Source organism: Pseudonaja textilis, chromosome 8 (genome assembly GCF_049901715.1).
Source record: "Pseudonaja textilis isolate UNSWEBS1 chromosome 8, rPseTex1.2, whole genome shotgun sequence".
In the NCBI taxonomy this organism is placed as follows: Eukaryota; Metazoa; Chordata; class Lepidosauria; order Squamata; family Elapidae; genus Pseudonaja; species Pseudonaja textilis.
Genome location: NC_141997.1, coordinates 10745489 through 10760537, shown reverse-complemented (window position 1 = coordinate 10760537; position 15049 = coordinate 10745489). Strand labels below are relative to the sequence as shown.

The 15049-nt window shown below is 37.0% G+C and overlaps 2 protein-coding genes across 5 annotated transcripts in view; one reads left to right on the top strand and one right to left on the bottom strand.

Annotated features, from left to right (window-relative positions):
- Positions 1 to 1356: 1356 nt before the first annotated feature.
- Positions 1357 to 9106, bottom strand: TRAPPC2 (trafficking protein particle complex subunit 2). 2 transcript variants are annotated; one of them, XM_087938326.1, is made up of 5 exons: positions 8964 to 9106; positions 7686 to 7797; positions 7007 to 7150; positions 4302 to 4388; positions 1357 to 3191 (listed from the first exon to the last, which is right to left on the bottom strand). In XM_087938326.1, the coding sequence occupies exons 2-5, from the start codon at positions 7776 to 7778 to the stop codon at positions 3093 to 3095; spliced, it is 423 nt and encodes a 140-aa protein (XP_087794452.1). In that variant the 5' UTR covers positions 7779 to 7797; positions 8964 to 9106; the 3' UTR covers positions 1357 to 3092. The 2 variants fall into 2 exon arrangements, with proteins under 2 accessions (XP_087794452.1, XP_087794451.1); XM_087938325.1 differs by having other exon boundaries at positions 7686 to 7821; positions 8964 to 9072.
- Positions 9107 to 9230: 124 nt separating this feature from the next.
- Positions 9231 to 15049, top strand: part of OFD1 (OFD1 centriole and centriolar satellite protein) — a 33206-nt gene continuing 27387 nt past the window's right edge. For 2 of the 3 annotated variants that reach the window (XM_026714202.2, XM_087938323.1), the window contains exons 1-5: positions 9231 to 9390; positions 10754 to 10855; positions 11773 to 11973; positions 14540 to 14608; positions 14693 to 14723. In XM_026714202.2, the coding sequence (XP_026569987.2) occupies positions 10760 to 10855; positions 11773 to 11973; positions 14540 to 14608; positions 14693 to 14723 (397 nt within the window). In that variant the 5' untranslated portion in view covers positions 9231 to 9390; positions 10754 to 10759. Of the gene's footprint in view, positions 9418 to 10753; positions 10856 to 11772; positions 11974 to 14539; positions 14609 to 14692; positions 14724 to 15049 lie in introns of all 3 variants that reach the window. The other variant, XM_026714203.2, reaches the window with a different exon arrangement.

Genomic DNA, 15049 nt, shown 5'->3' with positions numbered 1-15049 from the left:
TGCTTTACAGCCCTCTCTAAGTTGTTTAGAGCCAGCATATTGCCCCCAACAATCTGGGTCCTCATTTTACTTGTAGGATGGAAGGCTGAGTCAACTTCGAGCTGGTGAGAATGGAACTGCCGAGCTTCTGGCAGCAGGCAATGTATGCTCTGTGCTCCTAGAACTTAGATATACTATAAATCTTAAAGTATGTTAACTAGAGTTCCTTCTGTCCTTTAAAAATTCCTGTTCTCAGAAAATGTACAGTATATTAAATATTTGCACTATAATAAATGATTAGCATTACAGACATATAACTGACATTTAAGTCATTTGTGCAACTAACTTTATATTTAAGGGGTATTTTCCATAATGCCTGTGAAAAGTACTGTAAGATACATATTAATTCAAAAAACAGTGAAATTGTTAAGGATTTGTCTGAACTATTCAGTGAACTGGCAATAGCTTTGTATATTAGAGGTTCACTGAACAACGGGTAGCCATTTAAATTTGTTTATAATGTGTTGTGGCCCACCAGTGGCCAGTGGAACTGGCGGCAGACTCGGACAGTGAGGAGGTTGGGGAGGAACATGGGCCAGTCCTGGAGTCTGGGGATAGCTCTGATGAGTGCTCTGCATGGGAGGCAAAGATGGGGCCAGGGCCGTCTGACAGTTATCACCTGCCTTTGGAGACAGAGATCAGTGGGGCAGAAGAACGGTTGGAGCCTGTTGCCAATGTGCGCATGTGCAGAGCTTCCAGGAGAAGGGAACGGTTAAGGAACAAAGGTTGACTCGAGTAAAGCCACAGGTGGATGGTGAATGGCCCCTCCCATAAGGAATAAAGAGCAAAAGGGAGTGGTGCTTGCAGGAGACAATTAGTTTAATTAGTGTGAAGGTTTGTTTATCTGAGTTCGTGACTCACCAAGACTCCTTGCCAAGTATTTCTTGTATAACATTGTGTTTGGAAGCTATCAGCCTGGCAACTCTCCAAGCTTGATAAGGTCTGTGGTTACAATTCGCCCTTGAAAGACTGTTTGCTGCAGCTTTGTTGGATGTGAATGATAGGAATTCACATTAGCCAAATAAAAAGGGGTTTTGTTGGGACAAGGAATCTGTTTTACAATTTTGTGAAGCCTAGATCAGAACATAATGAATTTATTTGATAAACCGCAATACATTCAAGTTATATCTTAAGTTTGAGACAGAGGTGGTATTCAGCAGGTTCTGACTAGTTCTGGAGAACCGGTAGCAGAAATTTTGAGTAGTTCAGAGAACTGGCAAACACCACCTCCGACTGGAGATTTTACAGTATCCTTCCCCTGCCACGCCCACCAAGCCACGCCCACAGAACCAATAAAAATTTTTGAATCCCACCACTGGTTTGAGTGTTATTTAATGAACATTGTAGAAAATACTGGACAAAATTATTATAGTATACCAATCAATAACAGCCATTTTATCCTCCAGCAGTTAATTTGCTATTACACCATCCAGTCCATTTATTTGTTTCATCCAGAAACCTCTGGAGCTGCTGTGCGACCACCTTCTGAATAACCTTCCCCCAAAAGGGAAAATTGGAGACATGTTGGAAATTATCCAACCGGGTGGGAGTCCAGCGATGGCTTCTTAAGGGTGGACCACAGCCTCTTTAAAGTGCTGAGGCACCATCCCATCCTATAGGGAAGCATTAATTTAGGCAATAAAATATTCTCTATAGAAAAGCTACGTAATAGAAGTTAATGGATCTGCACTCCTAAGTACATACATTAATATTTGAATACAAGAGTTGCCAGTGTTTGCCACTTGCAAGTTCTGGATGTCATTCATTTGGAGATATCCTATCCTTGTGAAAGTATGAAGGAACCAGGGCAGAAACCAGGAGACTAAATTCTAACCCTGCCTTGGGCATGAAAGCCAACTGGGTAACTTTGGGCTAGTCTCTCTCTATCAGGCCAATTCATCTCATATGTTCGCTGCTTTACTTGTAATATAGAATAAAAATTTATATTTAATGTGCCTAAAGTAGAGCCAAGCAACTTGTGACCACCTCCTGCTTTACATAAAGGTGTGCAATTTTATTTGTCTGAAGACATTATTTTACTAATATACGTTCAGAGAAAAGAAAAAGTGGTATTCAAAAAAGTCATGTATGAAAATACCCTCTAGATCAGTGGTCTCCAACCTTTCTAGCTTTGGGGACTGGTGGGGGGGGAGGGAGGGGATGGTTTAACGTGAGTGGCAGGCAAGCACATGCATCTCTATTGGTGCAAATGGTGGATACATATGCCCCGTTCGCACAAATAGAGAAATAGAGCTGCACATGTGCTCACTTTCCCGTCCACTGCGGCACAAGTCCTTAACTTACTGACGTAATGGAACATTGTCACGGTCATAAGGCAGGCAGCACATGTCTGACTTGATTTTACAACCTTTATTTGGGGCAGTCATTAAGTGAACTCATTGTTCAATATGGTGCATTTTTGCTGAAAACTGGAATTTAATGTGGGGTTTCGGCAAAAATGCAGTAAACTGTGCAACGAACAGCCGATAATGAGTCTGGTTGCCAAGTGACTGAAATATAGTCATGTGGCTGGAGGGGACAGAACTTCAGAATTGGCCTGTAACTTTGGAGGGGTTGTGGTGGTCTATCATAACTTTGAATGGTCACTAAATGACCAGTTGTAAGTTGAAGACTATCTATTAGCTTATCAAACTAAAAGCACATTAACTTTGTTCATGACTAGAAGTACTTAGTTTTTCATGCACACCCCATTACTTTTTCTTTTCAACTCATAGTTGGATATCTAACTACCTTCATACTTCAGCCCTGAATTGAAACTCTTCTACAATAAAAACTTCACAGAAAGTGTGACCTGTGCTATCGATCATTTTAGTAAATGGTGCTTGAAAATTCCAAGACACATATTAGCATTTATTTTGGCATTTACATACATATACATATACATGTACAGACACACATTTAAAGTTGTCAGCTTTGATAGAGAAATTGCTGGACTTCTGAAATTTTCTTGATTTGTAAAACACTTTGTAAACACTTTGTTCTTTGTTGCTTCACTCAATAGGTTTTTCATGTCATGTTACAGTTGGAATAATTCAACTTAAAAGATGCTTCTTCCCAAGAAACTGAACTTTTCTATCAAAAGCGGTTGATCGAATTGGAGAATTAGCTTCATAAAAAGGATTCATTGCAAACTGAAGAAAGAAAGAATATAGTGAGAAAGTTTAAGAATCAATTTGCCTGATGACCTATATTGAACCACTTGGTCTGTGCTAATGTCCTGGAAATTTATAGCAACCTACCATTAATGATTCTGTTTTTAGATGGAAAAGTAGACAGATAATACCTTGTTTCTCCTCTAGGAAGACTTATTTCTATTTCTGCAATGAAGATTTTCAAAGAACATTGATCTACATTAACTAGCTAATCTATCATACTGATTTTCCATACTGATTTTGAACAAAATGCATTCTATCTCCATCCAATTCATAGATGTATGGAAAACTGGCTGTTCTGGGAATAGAATATTCCAGATAATTCCTCAACATTCTCTTCCTACCCTGTGACCAGACAAATCTACAGAGGAGGAATAGAACATTGCTGATTCACTAGAACGTTCTGCTTCAGAACAGGAGGTTTTACACAGCTAAAGCAGTAGTTTAATGTATCTGTCATGCAAGTATGCTAGGCCTTCACTGCCTATCAATGAATAAGCAAAAGAAGTATCATAAACAATGTTTTTTCATAGTGCAAAATTGAATTAAAGTACACAATTTACATTCTCCAACTTTGGTTGCTATAAATCTGTACACAGGGCAAGTGAATAGGTTTAGCCAAATACAGGTAGTCCTCAACTTACAACCACAATGGAACCCAAAATGTCTGTTAAATCAGACATTTGTTAAGTGAGTTTTGCCCCATTTTACAAGTTTAGTTGCCACAGTTGCTAAGTGAATCATTGCAGTTGTTCAGTTAGTAACCTGGTTGTAAAGTGAATCTGGTTTCCCCACTGACTTTGCTTGTCAGAAGGCCACAAAAGGTAACCACATCTTGGGACACAGCCACCGTCATAGCTATGAACCAGCTGCCAAGCACCTGAATTTTGATCACATGAACACAGGGATGCTGCAAAGGTGGTAACTGAAAAATGGTCATAACTCACATTTCCCAGTGCCATTGTAACTTTCAACGGTCACTAAATGAACTGTTGTAAGTTGAGAACTACCTGTAGGCTATTTCCTAAGCCAAATACCCATTTAATACACAATTTACTGTATGATAGGTAACATTGATATAGCTTTTACCTTTATATACAGATCATAGACATCACTAAAGAAGTTTTTGATTCCATCTTCTTGTCTTACATCATGAAGCATTATAAATCTCATATGTAGAAAAAGTTAAGAAAACAAATTTGTTTTTAATGATTTACATACAGTCTGGCTAAAGCTACATGCCACACAATTTAAATCCTATATAAAAAAAGGCAGCAAAACATAAAAAAAACCCTTTTGAACAGAATATATTTTCCCAGCCAAATATATGTGAAAAATTGAAGTGGGCATACACGAATATATTCCAGGGAGAACATCATAAGCCAGTGTTTTTCAAACATGGCAAGTTTAAGATGGGTGGATTTCAAGTTCCAGGAATTCTGGGAGTTGCCATCTTAAAGTTGCCATGTTTGAGAAACTCTGCCATAAGCTATGGCAACTGGGGGAAATGATCCTAAAATTCTTCACTTAGTATCACATTTAAGGCTCAGACTAAGAAGGGTCTGGAGAAGGATACAACCAAGTGTCCAGATGCTAGATCACAGCATCTTTGAAGTTTCTTTGAAATCCAATTCTTAACAAATGATCGCAGCCTTTCCAATTAAGTTTTCATTTGTTTTAGAAACAACATTTCTTTATTCAGTTGACATTCAAAAGTTTTTGTTTAATATCTGTAAGTTATAAAAAACAAGTTTTTCAAAAGTATTCTTTGGTTCATGACGACAAAGCTGACTTTTCTTGCCCGGAATTTTGATAAGTGTTCTAATAATTTTTGCTTTATTTATGAAAGTTCTCTGCTTTTAATTGCATCATTTTAAATCAATATACTTTTTACAGGTACAAAGAGTACAGTAGAAGCTATAAATAATAGAATGACTATCTGACATCGAAGTACTTATTACTGAAAACACATAGGATGAAAAAGAGATAATCATAGAAAAGTTTGTAGATATATTTGTTGAGCAAGTAATCTTCGAGATACTGCCAGTAGCAACAGCCTTTTGAAGTTATGACACTCCATCCCAAAAACTACAAGCAATCCAATTTCAAACTTACATCAGTTGCAATGTCCCCACTGTCATTCATCCTTGCAACTGACCACAAGAATGCTGCAACATCCCCCTGTCTCTTTCCCCCATCCTGCACCAAAGAAATCCTGCAGGGCTTGGGCCTGTTCCCCAGGCCTCCTGAAAGCATCCATTTTACAGTGCTCTGACAATTCCTTCATCTCTGCATTCCAAAGCTTTCAAAGCTTTTTGCTGCCTGTCTGACTCCTTTAGGACCCAGCTTCTGCCATTGCCATTTGGTGCATGTTTGTGCTTTAGCCACTTTTTCTTTATAGCTGAACTTTTTCTTCATCTCCTCAAGGCAAATTTACATTTCTGGTTTTGGGAAGCTGAAGCTGCCACCTTTGCATGCAGCACCTGGCTTCCCCAAATCCTAGGACAGATTTCAGTCTACCCATACAGCTGATTGGGGCAGAGGCTCAGCTAATCTAACCGAGCTCTTCCCCTTGCTGGGCTGTTTTTCTGCTTTGCAAAAATTTTTGCTGCTTCTCTTGCCTCCTTTATGGACCCAGCTGCATGATGGAAGATCAAGACTGCTATTCCATCTTAATGGCCTAATTATCATTGAAATCTTTCCTCTTTTCTGATAAAGATAATACTATTTTTTCACATTGGAAAATGTTTTTCATATCAGATGGCAGAGCATTTGATTCCTGGAGTAATGCTCCTCAGGAACTCCTCAGACTGAATTAACCCCTTGGTTCAATACAATAGGGGTAGAAATGTTTTCTGAGTAGGGAATTCACCATGAAGTAAGTGATGGTAGGCCTTGCAGACCTTCAAACTATAAAAAGCTCTAAACAATGACAGTAAAACTTATGATGCCCGAGAACACTTTCTAACACATCAACATAACATATTACTGTGCTTCAAACTCATTCTACACCAACACTTGTGGGCCAGATAAAGGAAGGAAAGAAGGTGAAGGCTTACTACAGAGGTCTCCAAACTTGGTAACTTTAAGACTTGTGGAATTCCAATTCTCAGAATTCTGGGAGTTGAAGTCCACAAGTCTTAAAGTTGCAAATCCGTGGCTTACCAGATCTCTGTATAGAGGATATTCCACAGGGCAGGGTGCACTTTCTAGCTTTTGTTAGAGGAAAACATATAAGGGACCTGGAGTGTGCCCATCCTATCTGATCTGGTGAAATAGACAGAGCAATCCTGCAAGTAATGTGGTTCTATGTCATTAAGATCTTTAAATATTATATTTATTGCCGAATCTCTGCATTTGTGAGATGGGGTATTTATACTGGTTTGATAACTACATATTATAAAATTGATGAGAAACCTACAGACTACTACATGCAACTTAAATACATAACTATTTCAGCGACCATGGCAATAGCACTTAGACTTATATACCGCTTCACACAGCCCTCCCTAAGCAGTTTATAGTCAGCATATTGCCCCCAACAATCTGGAACCTCATTTTATCGACCTTGGAAGGATGGAAGGCTAAGTCAACCTTGAGCCAGTGAGACTCGAACTGCCAAACTGCAGTCAGCCAGCAGTCAGCAGAAGTAGCCTGCATTCTAACCACTGTGCCACAATGGCTCATGGTAAGAAATGTGGAAAATCGTAGTTTATGAACATTTGGGAGGCCATAGGCTTTCCATCTCTATTCTGAAATGTTCTTCTTATAGCATTGCAACAAAAAAGGATATGGCCTGCAGTGACAAAGGCAGAAACAAACCATTCATTAAATTTATCCACAGTCTTCAAGTACATATTATTTGTTAACCACATGTTTTCATCTACTAGGTCAAGAGCAGCATGAGCTATGAATTGATTCAAGTGGCGATGGTCATCCTGAGGGGAAAAAATAAAGCTCAACTCTAAATACTGAAAACAAAAACTATAAATTAACTTAAGATATTTTTTCATGCATGTTTGCGTAATACACAGTATTAAGCTACTTCCTTAAACAATGTAAAATATGTACTATAATATATAACTATGAAGAGTATGAATTCAGACTAATGCAATATTAGATTCTAACATACTTATATGTAGTTTGGATTTTTTTTGCAGTTTTTTGGAGAAAAAAATGTGATTCCAAACATTTATTTATACTGAGATATATCCTTTTATACTAAATCATGCTTAAGGCATAAAAGTTGGTCCAATTTATGTGACAGACAGTTAGAAATCAAATAAATGGATGTTCATCAGGATTATTAATCCAGGTGAGATGGACAGTTTATAACTTGAATAAATATATAAAATAATGTTCAATCATAACAAAAACTATTAAGTTCCAAAATCAAATTAACAAAGGACCTGAGTGATTAAGTGATACAATGATTTGATACTATATATTCTGCATTTGAGAAAGATATCATACCTTAGATTCTACTTTACCAGCTGGTAGAAATTCCATTTCAAATACAGGATTATCATGGTGACCTACAATTACAAAATAGTAGCTTCCCGACATAATAAAAATATGGCCTCTTCTGAAAGAGAACAGAATCATGCAGCTAGAAAAGAAGTGGTTTGTAGAAAAAAAATTGTGACACATATTAAATGTTAAAGCATTTATAATAGTACAGCTAAGTCTTGATTAATGCAGATAATGAATCCTATGAAGTTCTTGCTACTTGATATTATTTGAAGTTGTATTTATATATAAAGTATTGTAATTGACTCCACCTCAATGGGAATGAAAATTTTAAACATATATTTTTATTAATGAAATAGTAAAGGTTGGAAAGAAAATGCTTAAAATTTAAATTTACTGTTAAAGTCACAAAATATAATTTTGTTTGAGTAGCATTCCAACAATGCAAAGTTCTTTCCCAACCTCTTATCTAAGATTTGTATCATAAATTCCAGTTCACATTTACTGAAATATCAATTTTAATATTTACATTGTATTCCAATATAGATTCTACTGTTCAACAGTCAATACAAGTTATGAAATACACTAATACATTAGGAAAAACAACCCTATCCTTTTTATATTCTTGTCAGTTGAAAATTTCTCACCATTATTTATGTAAATAATATTTTTAGAAGATATTACTGGGGGATAGGATGCATAATGTTATCCTCACCTTTTCATCTGGCTATAACTATGCTTAAGTTGTTGTTGTTGTTTAAATCATAGTATATTCGATCAGAATAAAGCTTTCTATTTTCAAGAAACTCAGCAAAGTTTCAGAGAATTGTACTACGGTATTTGTTCATTTATGGAGATAATCTGTTCCTCGGGCATCTGATGTATAGCTTAAATATAAAGAAAGCTAGCAGAAGGCACAGATTGGAAAATATATTCCAGAATGATCATAATAAAATGTTGAATAGGAAAAACTGCCTACCCAGATGATGCTAATTCCAAATTCAATAGCCTTCCAGTGGCGGGCCAGTTAACCTGAAATATCTGAATTGTACACCAGAGATTCCATCTGACTTTCAAGTAGAGATTTTCCAGGGTTAGAAACAGCCTTTTATTTCACTTATTATTATTCCCTGTTGAAAATTTCGATTGTATAATGCATTGCTGCTGTTTATCGCTTTTCCCATTAAAAAACAAAATACAAAATAAACACCATCTATCCACTTTTAGAATATCCGCGAAAAGAAAAGAAAAGAAAAGAAAAGAAGAAAAACAACAGCTCACCTGAGGCCGGACAGCTACCGGGTTTCAAAGACGGCGGAAAAGATTACAATCAAATCCTTCCTCCGCCGAACACTCGGCGCTGTTTGATGTCGTCAGACACACCCGCCACACTTTGTGGTTGTTGTTTTTTTTAAGCGCGAATTAGAAAATAGCCCCGCGCGTTCTCGTGAGAATTCTGGGGTAGCAACGCGTCGGATCGTTGATAGCAGCAACGGCGGGATTGGAAGAAGCGGTTCAGGACGCATCCTCATTGGACGAGATTCCTTCGGGGGTGGGGCGTGAGGAGACCTTCTGCCTGTTCGTTTGTTTTGGGGTGGATCGGTACTGAAGCTGGGCTTTTCTTCTCTGCAGCGGTGTCCCGCTGGATGCTTTGGGTCTGCCTGTTCTTAGCGCAAGTTTTCACCTTCCCCCGTTTCTCCGATCCCCAGTGTGTACAAAATAAACGCTGAAGCGAGTAAGGCTGTGGAGGGAGAGGGGTGGGAAAGTACCGGCAGCCTGGGAAGAGTGATGTGTAGTGGAGCAGATATCTTGGAGGAATGATTGTCTTTTAAAACTGGGGTGAACTTACTATTGCTTTGTTCTTTGCAGAGGAAGGGCTGGTATAGCAGCTTCGGGTATTGTTACTTCAATATCAGAGTCTACAGCTTTCTCTCACAGTAATTAAAATGGTCTTTGTTGGTTTTTTATTTGTAACTAAAATCCAAACGTTTATATGATACAAAATGGAAAAGTAACAAATGAGAGGAAGGAAACCTTTTCTGGGTCATTGTAAGGACACGAAACAGGAGCACACATCTAGCAAATAAATAAAAATGCATAAAGTGGGCCTAGGGCATTAGAGGCTGGCAACTTTTAACGATACTGTAGTCTGACTTAACCTTCCTTTCAGAACCTGATCTGCAGATGTGCTGCATCTCACTATTCAGCTACCGGTAGTAACCAACACTGAAAGCTATGTGTGTTAAAATACAGCACATCTGGAGAGCCAAGTTGAAGAAGGCTAAAAAGATAAGAAGCAACTAATTAAAAAAAATCCGTTGTTTACCATTACAATTACATTACAGTTGAGAACCAGTTTGGTCTAGAGAGGTTAAGGCACCAGGCTGCAAATCCGGAAACTGTGAGTCCAACATTAGCCATGAAAGCCGGCTAATTTTAATTTGTTGTGGGGAAAATAGGAGGTGAAAGATGTGTTAGATATGTTGCTTGCCCTGAGTTATTTGTAAAAATAAGGCAGGATGCAAATAAATAAAAATAATAACATAATACATGGGCTTTATATGATGAGTATTTTACTGATTATTGTTTTTATTGAAGCTTTCAGTATTTCATTTATTTTCATCTACATATCTGTTCTTTTTAATTCTATGAAATAATTCTATAAATTCAGATTTAAACTGAGATGATTATTGCTAGTGTTATTTTTGACCTTAACTTCCCAACATGAATCTGTACCATTATGTAGTTCAGTTATTCAAACTAAGCATTTAAGTCTTTATGTATCTAAGTCTGTGTGCATTGGACAAACTGAATTCTAGTCTATGAATGCTTAAGTTGTACCATAGTAAAGAAAGTTGTAGTAAATGAGTGATATGTTATAGCATTTTTGTTGTTTTGCTGCAGCACATTACTCATACTTTCAAACATTTACTTTTTAAAATGTTGCAAAGTAGATTTCAGCATGTGGTGCTTAGTATTTTAATGGAGTTCATTTATATTGCCAAATAAGTTACTATGAAATTGAATTATGGATATAAAAATATTACATTAATTTTTTTTCATGTTTTCAGATTCTGATGTCTTCATCTGAATTTAAAACTCTGTCACAAGATGACCTCCGAAAACAATTATACCAGACATTTAAAAACCGAGGTGTTTTGGACACACTTAAGGTCTTTGATTTAAAATACATTAAAATTAGTATAATTTGATTCTTAATCTTGGCAAAAATCAGTTCAAGTTCAATTTAACTTAAACTTTTGTTTAAAAATGCAGTAGCTTACACTTTAAAGTTTAAATGATGCTGGGTATACTAAAATATTTAGTATTTTGGTAGCGGTAGAGATAAAATATGTGACACAGATATTACAGATATGCAGTTTGTGATGACTTATTGATTCACACATCTATTAGAAAGGTATCTTTACCAGTTGCACACACTTTTTTTCAGTGCATTTTTGGGGAAGAAAAAACCCCTGTAATCTTAAGATTCATACAGTAATTTAAACTCAGAGGTATGAAACATTCCTTTTTAGCCACGTTCATATGAATTATTAAATTTTAAATTCCTGCTGTTTTAAAATATGCAAGCTTTTGTATACACCTAACATAGATTTAACCCTAATACACAAATTAAGAATTTCTCGCTGTGGAAATCAAAGCATTCCAGCACTGCCTATATCTATGATGTGACTACCAATTTTTCTCATAAAGCTCTTGCTCTGCTCAAATTGTTTGGCTGCCAAAAGATTGCCTGGTCCTAAACTTTAAGCTTACAATGTATTTTCATTTTATTTAAGGGAGCTTTTCAGATATTCTCAATGCAGATCAGATCAAAACATTAACTTCAATTAGGAATGTGTGAAATGACATTGATAACATTTAATAAACTCATTGCAAAGTATATCCCCAAACCATAGCTTTCTCCTTAATGTAAGTTATTACAAAACCAATACCACATTATACATAACATATAACTCAGTTTTATCTTTCTGGATTTAAAACTTAACTAGTTATAATGTATATACCCTGCTTTTCTACAGGAGGGAAGTTTAAAACAACAGTAATGAGTTTTTTGTTGTTGTTTCAGATGCAGCTTCGTAAGCAACTCATACATGAACTAATGAATCCAGTTTTATGTAGAGAAATTCTCCCAAAAGTTACTTCTAGTGAATGTAGTTCATTGATCATTATTGCATGTAATAGTTTGGTGGCAGATCATTTGCGGAGATGTGGCTATGAATATTCGCTGTCTGTCTTTTATCCAGAAAGTGGATTAGAAAAGGATAAAGTAAGTACTTTCCTCTTTGAAAGTGAAGAGATATTTCCTGAGCATGTTTCTGCCAATCAAGTTGCAATCTTGTTGTTATATCTGACTTTCATGTTTCTGAAACCAAAATAGGAGCTGAGTAGCTTTTTCTTTTTGTTACGGTATGCCTTCTTAATTTAGAACTGGTACCTAATTTTTTTTTTTAATCTATTACAACAGGGGTGTCAAACTAGATTTCTTCGAGAGCCGGGTCAGTGTTGTAGTTCTCTCCGGGCAAGCCAGGGGTGGGGGAATAAGGGACGGACATGTCTTGCAGCACCCTCTCATCCAAAATGGAATGGCGGGGCGGACTCATGAGGCCCCTTGTGCCCTGTTTTCAGCCTGGACGGCCTCCATCACCCTGCCAGCCAAAATGGTGAGGGGGGGCTTGTGTGGGCCTCCCCCGCACCCTGTTTTGGCTGTCAGAGTCCTGCAGGAAGCTGTCCAAGCCAGAAATGGGGTGTGGAGGGCCATGAGCAGCTCCCCGACTCCCCATTTTGGCTGCCTTGCTGTTTCCAGGCCGGCCCCGCAAGCCACATTTAAGCACCCTGTGGGCTGGATCCAGCCCATGGGCCTTGAGTTTGACACCCCTTTATTAGAAGAATTTCTCAACCTAAGGCAAAAACTGTTCAAATTAACGACAGTCTTGGAAAGGGTAGTTTATGGTCTGTAAAGCACTTTCAACTATTGCAAAACATTGCACCATCCCTCCTGTGATAATGATCTGAGTGTTTGGTGACCTGTTTCTACTTATGACCAGTTGCCAAGCATCCTACACCCGTTTGATTTCTGTTTGCAAACTTCTTTGCCAGCTTTTCCAGAAAGCCAGTGGAGAAGCTGGCAAGACAAGGTTGCAAGCTGATGCCATCTCCTGAGGACTTCTCATCTTTGGGGGCTAGCTGAAAACACTCCCTGACAAAGGATTTCAGCTCTATGCCTGACAGCCAAAATCCAAGCAGGCACAAAACTGAAATCCTTTGGCAAGAAGTTCTTTCAGCCAGATCTCAGAGACAAGAGGGAGCAGAAATCCAAGCAAGACTCTAAACTCCAGCAAGGACTTTCAGTTTGCTTGGGTGCCACCAAGTAAAATGTCAGAGTTTGCACTGATGGCCCCTAAAATCCATAAAAATTGAAATCACAACATTTTTCCAAGCAGCTTTAAGCTAGATTTCTTCACAGCTCCCATTTATTTAATGCCCTACATTTTATTTGATACAGCTAGCAGCATTTAAAAAAAAAACACGAAGAGTTAAAGCGTAGTTTCTAATTTTAGTTTAGGGATTAAGAACCTGGCAAGAAGTATCCCTACAAATTGTCTTAATAGTGTATTAGATGCAGGCAGCTTTGTAGTATTTTATGAGCCTAAGAAGGTGCTTTATAAACATTTGGTTCATTAGTTCAGTAATGTGATGGAAGAAGTGATAAATTCCTTTTGAAGAGGCTTTTTCATAGGGAATGTTCAAGTGTGGCATACATGTATACCATAGGTGTCAAACTCGTGATGTCATGTTGACGTCACATGATGTTTCACAATGTTTTTCCCATTTGCGGAGCTGGGATGGGTGTGGCCTGCATGTGATGTATTTGACTTGTGGATCACCAGTTTGACACCACTGATATATACAATCTAAGGCAATATTTATATGAACGCATACCTATGCTGATGATACTTATGGGCTAAAGGAGTCAGAGAATTGTAGTACTTTCACAAAGTACTAAAAAGCATATGCATTTGAAATATCCTTAAGAAACTTAAAAATGGATTATAACTCCACAAGTATTTTCAAAAGCCAAAGTGGGAAGACAAAGTTCTCTAGGAATATTAGACAGACAGGAAAAAGAATGAGGTTTCAAGGTGACAGAAAATCTAAATCGGCATGTATGTGTTTATTTCCTACATTTTTATCTAATAACCAAGTGCTCTTAGCATTTTGCATAGTTAATATGTCAAAAACATTTTAAACTATGTTAAGCAATAAAAATAATCTGCAATGAATCAGTAATCCAGAAAGATGTACTTTCTGATGCTGAATAAGGCACTAAATATCGAGTATAAAATTATAGAAATGTTTGGTATAAGCCGTGTGTCTCAATTGGCAAATGAAAAAGGTCCAATGCGTTTTTCTCTGGAGAGAAGACAAAGTAACATCTGAAGATTTCCTTGAGGTACTCTACCTCCTGATTCTTCAGGGTTTCAAAATCAGTACTGAAGAAACCCTTAAATGGAATTTGAAAAAAGTCTGCTGATCCAGCAGTTTTAATCAACCATTAGTATCACATGACCTTTTGGAATCGTGGTAGTAATACTGTAGCTCTATTTGGACTGAATTTTTGAGCCATTTTTAGAATTGTCCCATATACTTAGGACATTGAGAAACCCTTTTCTATTACTTAATAATGGTTTGAGGAGTACAGTATTCATAAGATTGATTGTAATAGTTGTATATGTAACAGTGGGAATTGTAGATGGAGACATATTTTATTCTTAGCTATGTAGAATTTAATATATGTAGATGATGGTTAAGAACTTATTTTTCTTTTTCCATAGGAGCTTAGTATACAAGACCTGCTCCAGCTAATTAGGATCAATCCAACAAGTGACCTTTATAAAATGCTGGTAAAAGAATATTACTTCAACAAAATTTATGTATTCAGCTGTAGTAATGAATATTGTTTTGAATAAATGGATTTCTATTTACAGATTTCAGATTTAACAAAAACCAGCACAAAAGGTATGACTTTCAATTTATTTGTTTTAAATCGTTTAGTGATATGTACATGCCATTATAAGCTACTCAAAGATGTTGAGGGAATGGATGTCATAAAAGCCTCCTAACTAAAATGTTAAAAATGCTAACTTTGTCTATTACAGAGATCTTATTCCTGCTTACTGTGCAGATCAAACTTAAAAACACATCCCCAACTACAGACACCTTCTCAGTCCCTGCTTTAAAACAAACCTATTTTAGTATAAAATTAAAGCAGAAAGATGATTAGCATTCAGTATATTTAAAAACATAAGCTGCCATTAGAAAATGAATTTGTAAAATGTCACTTT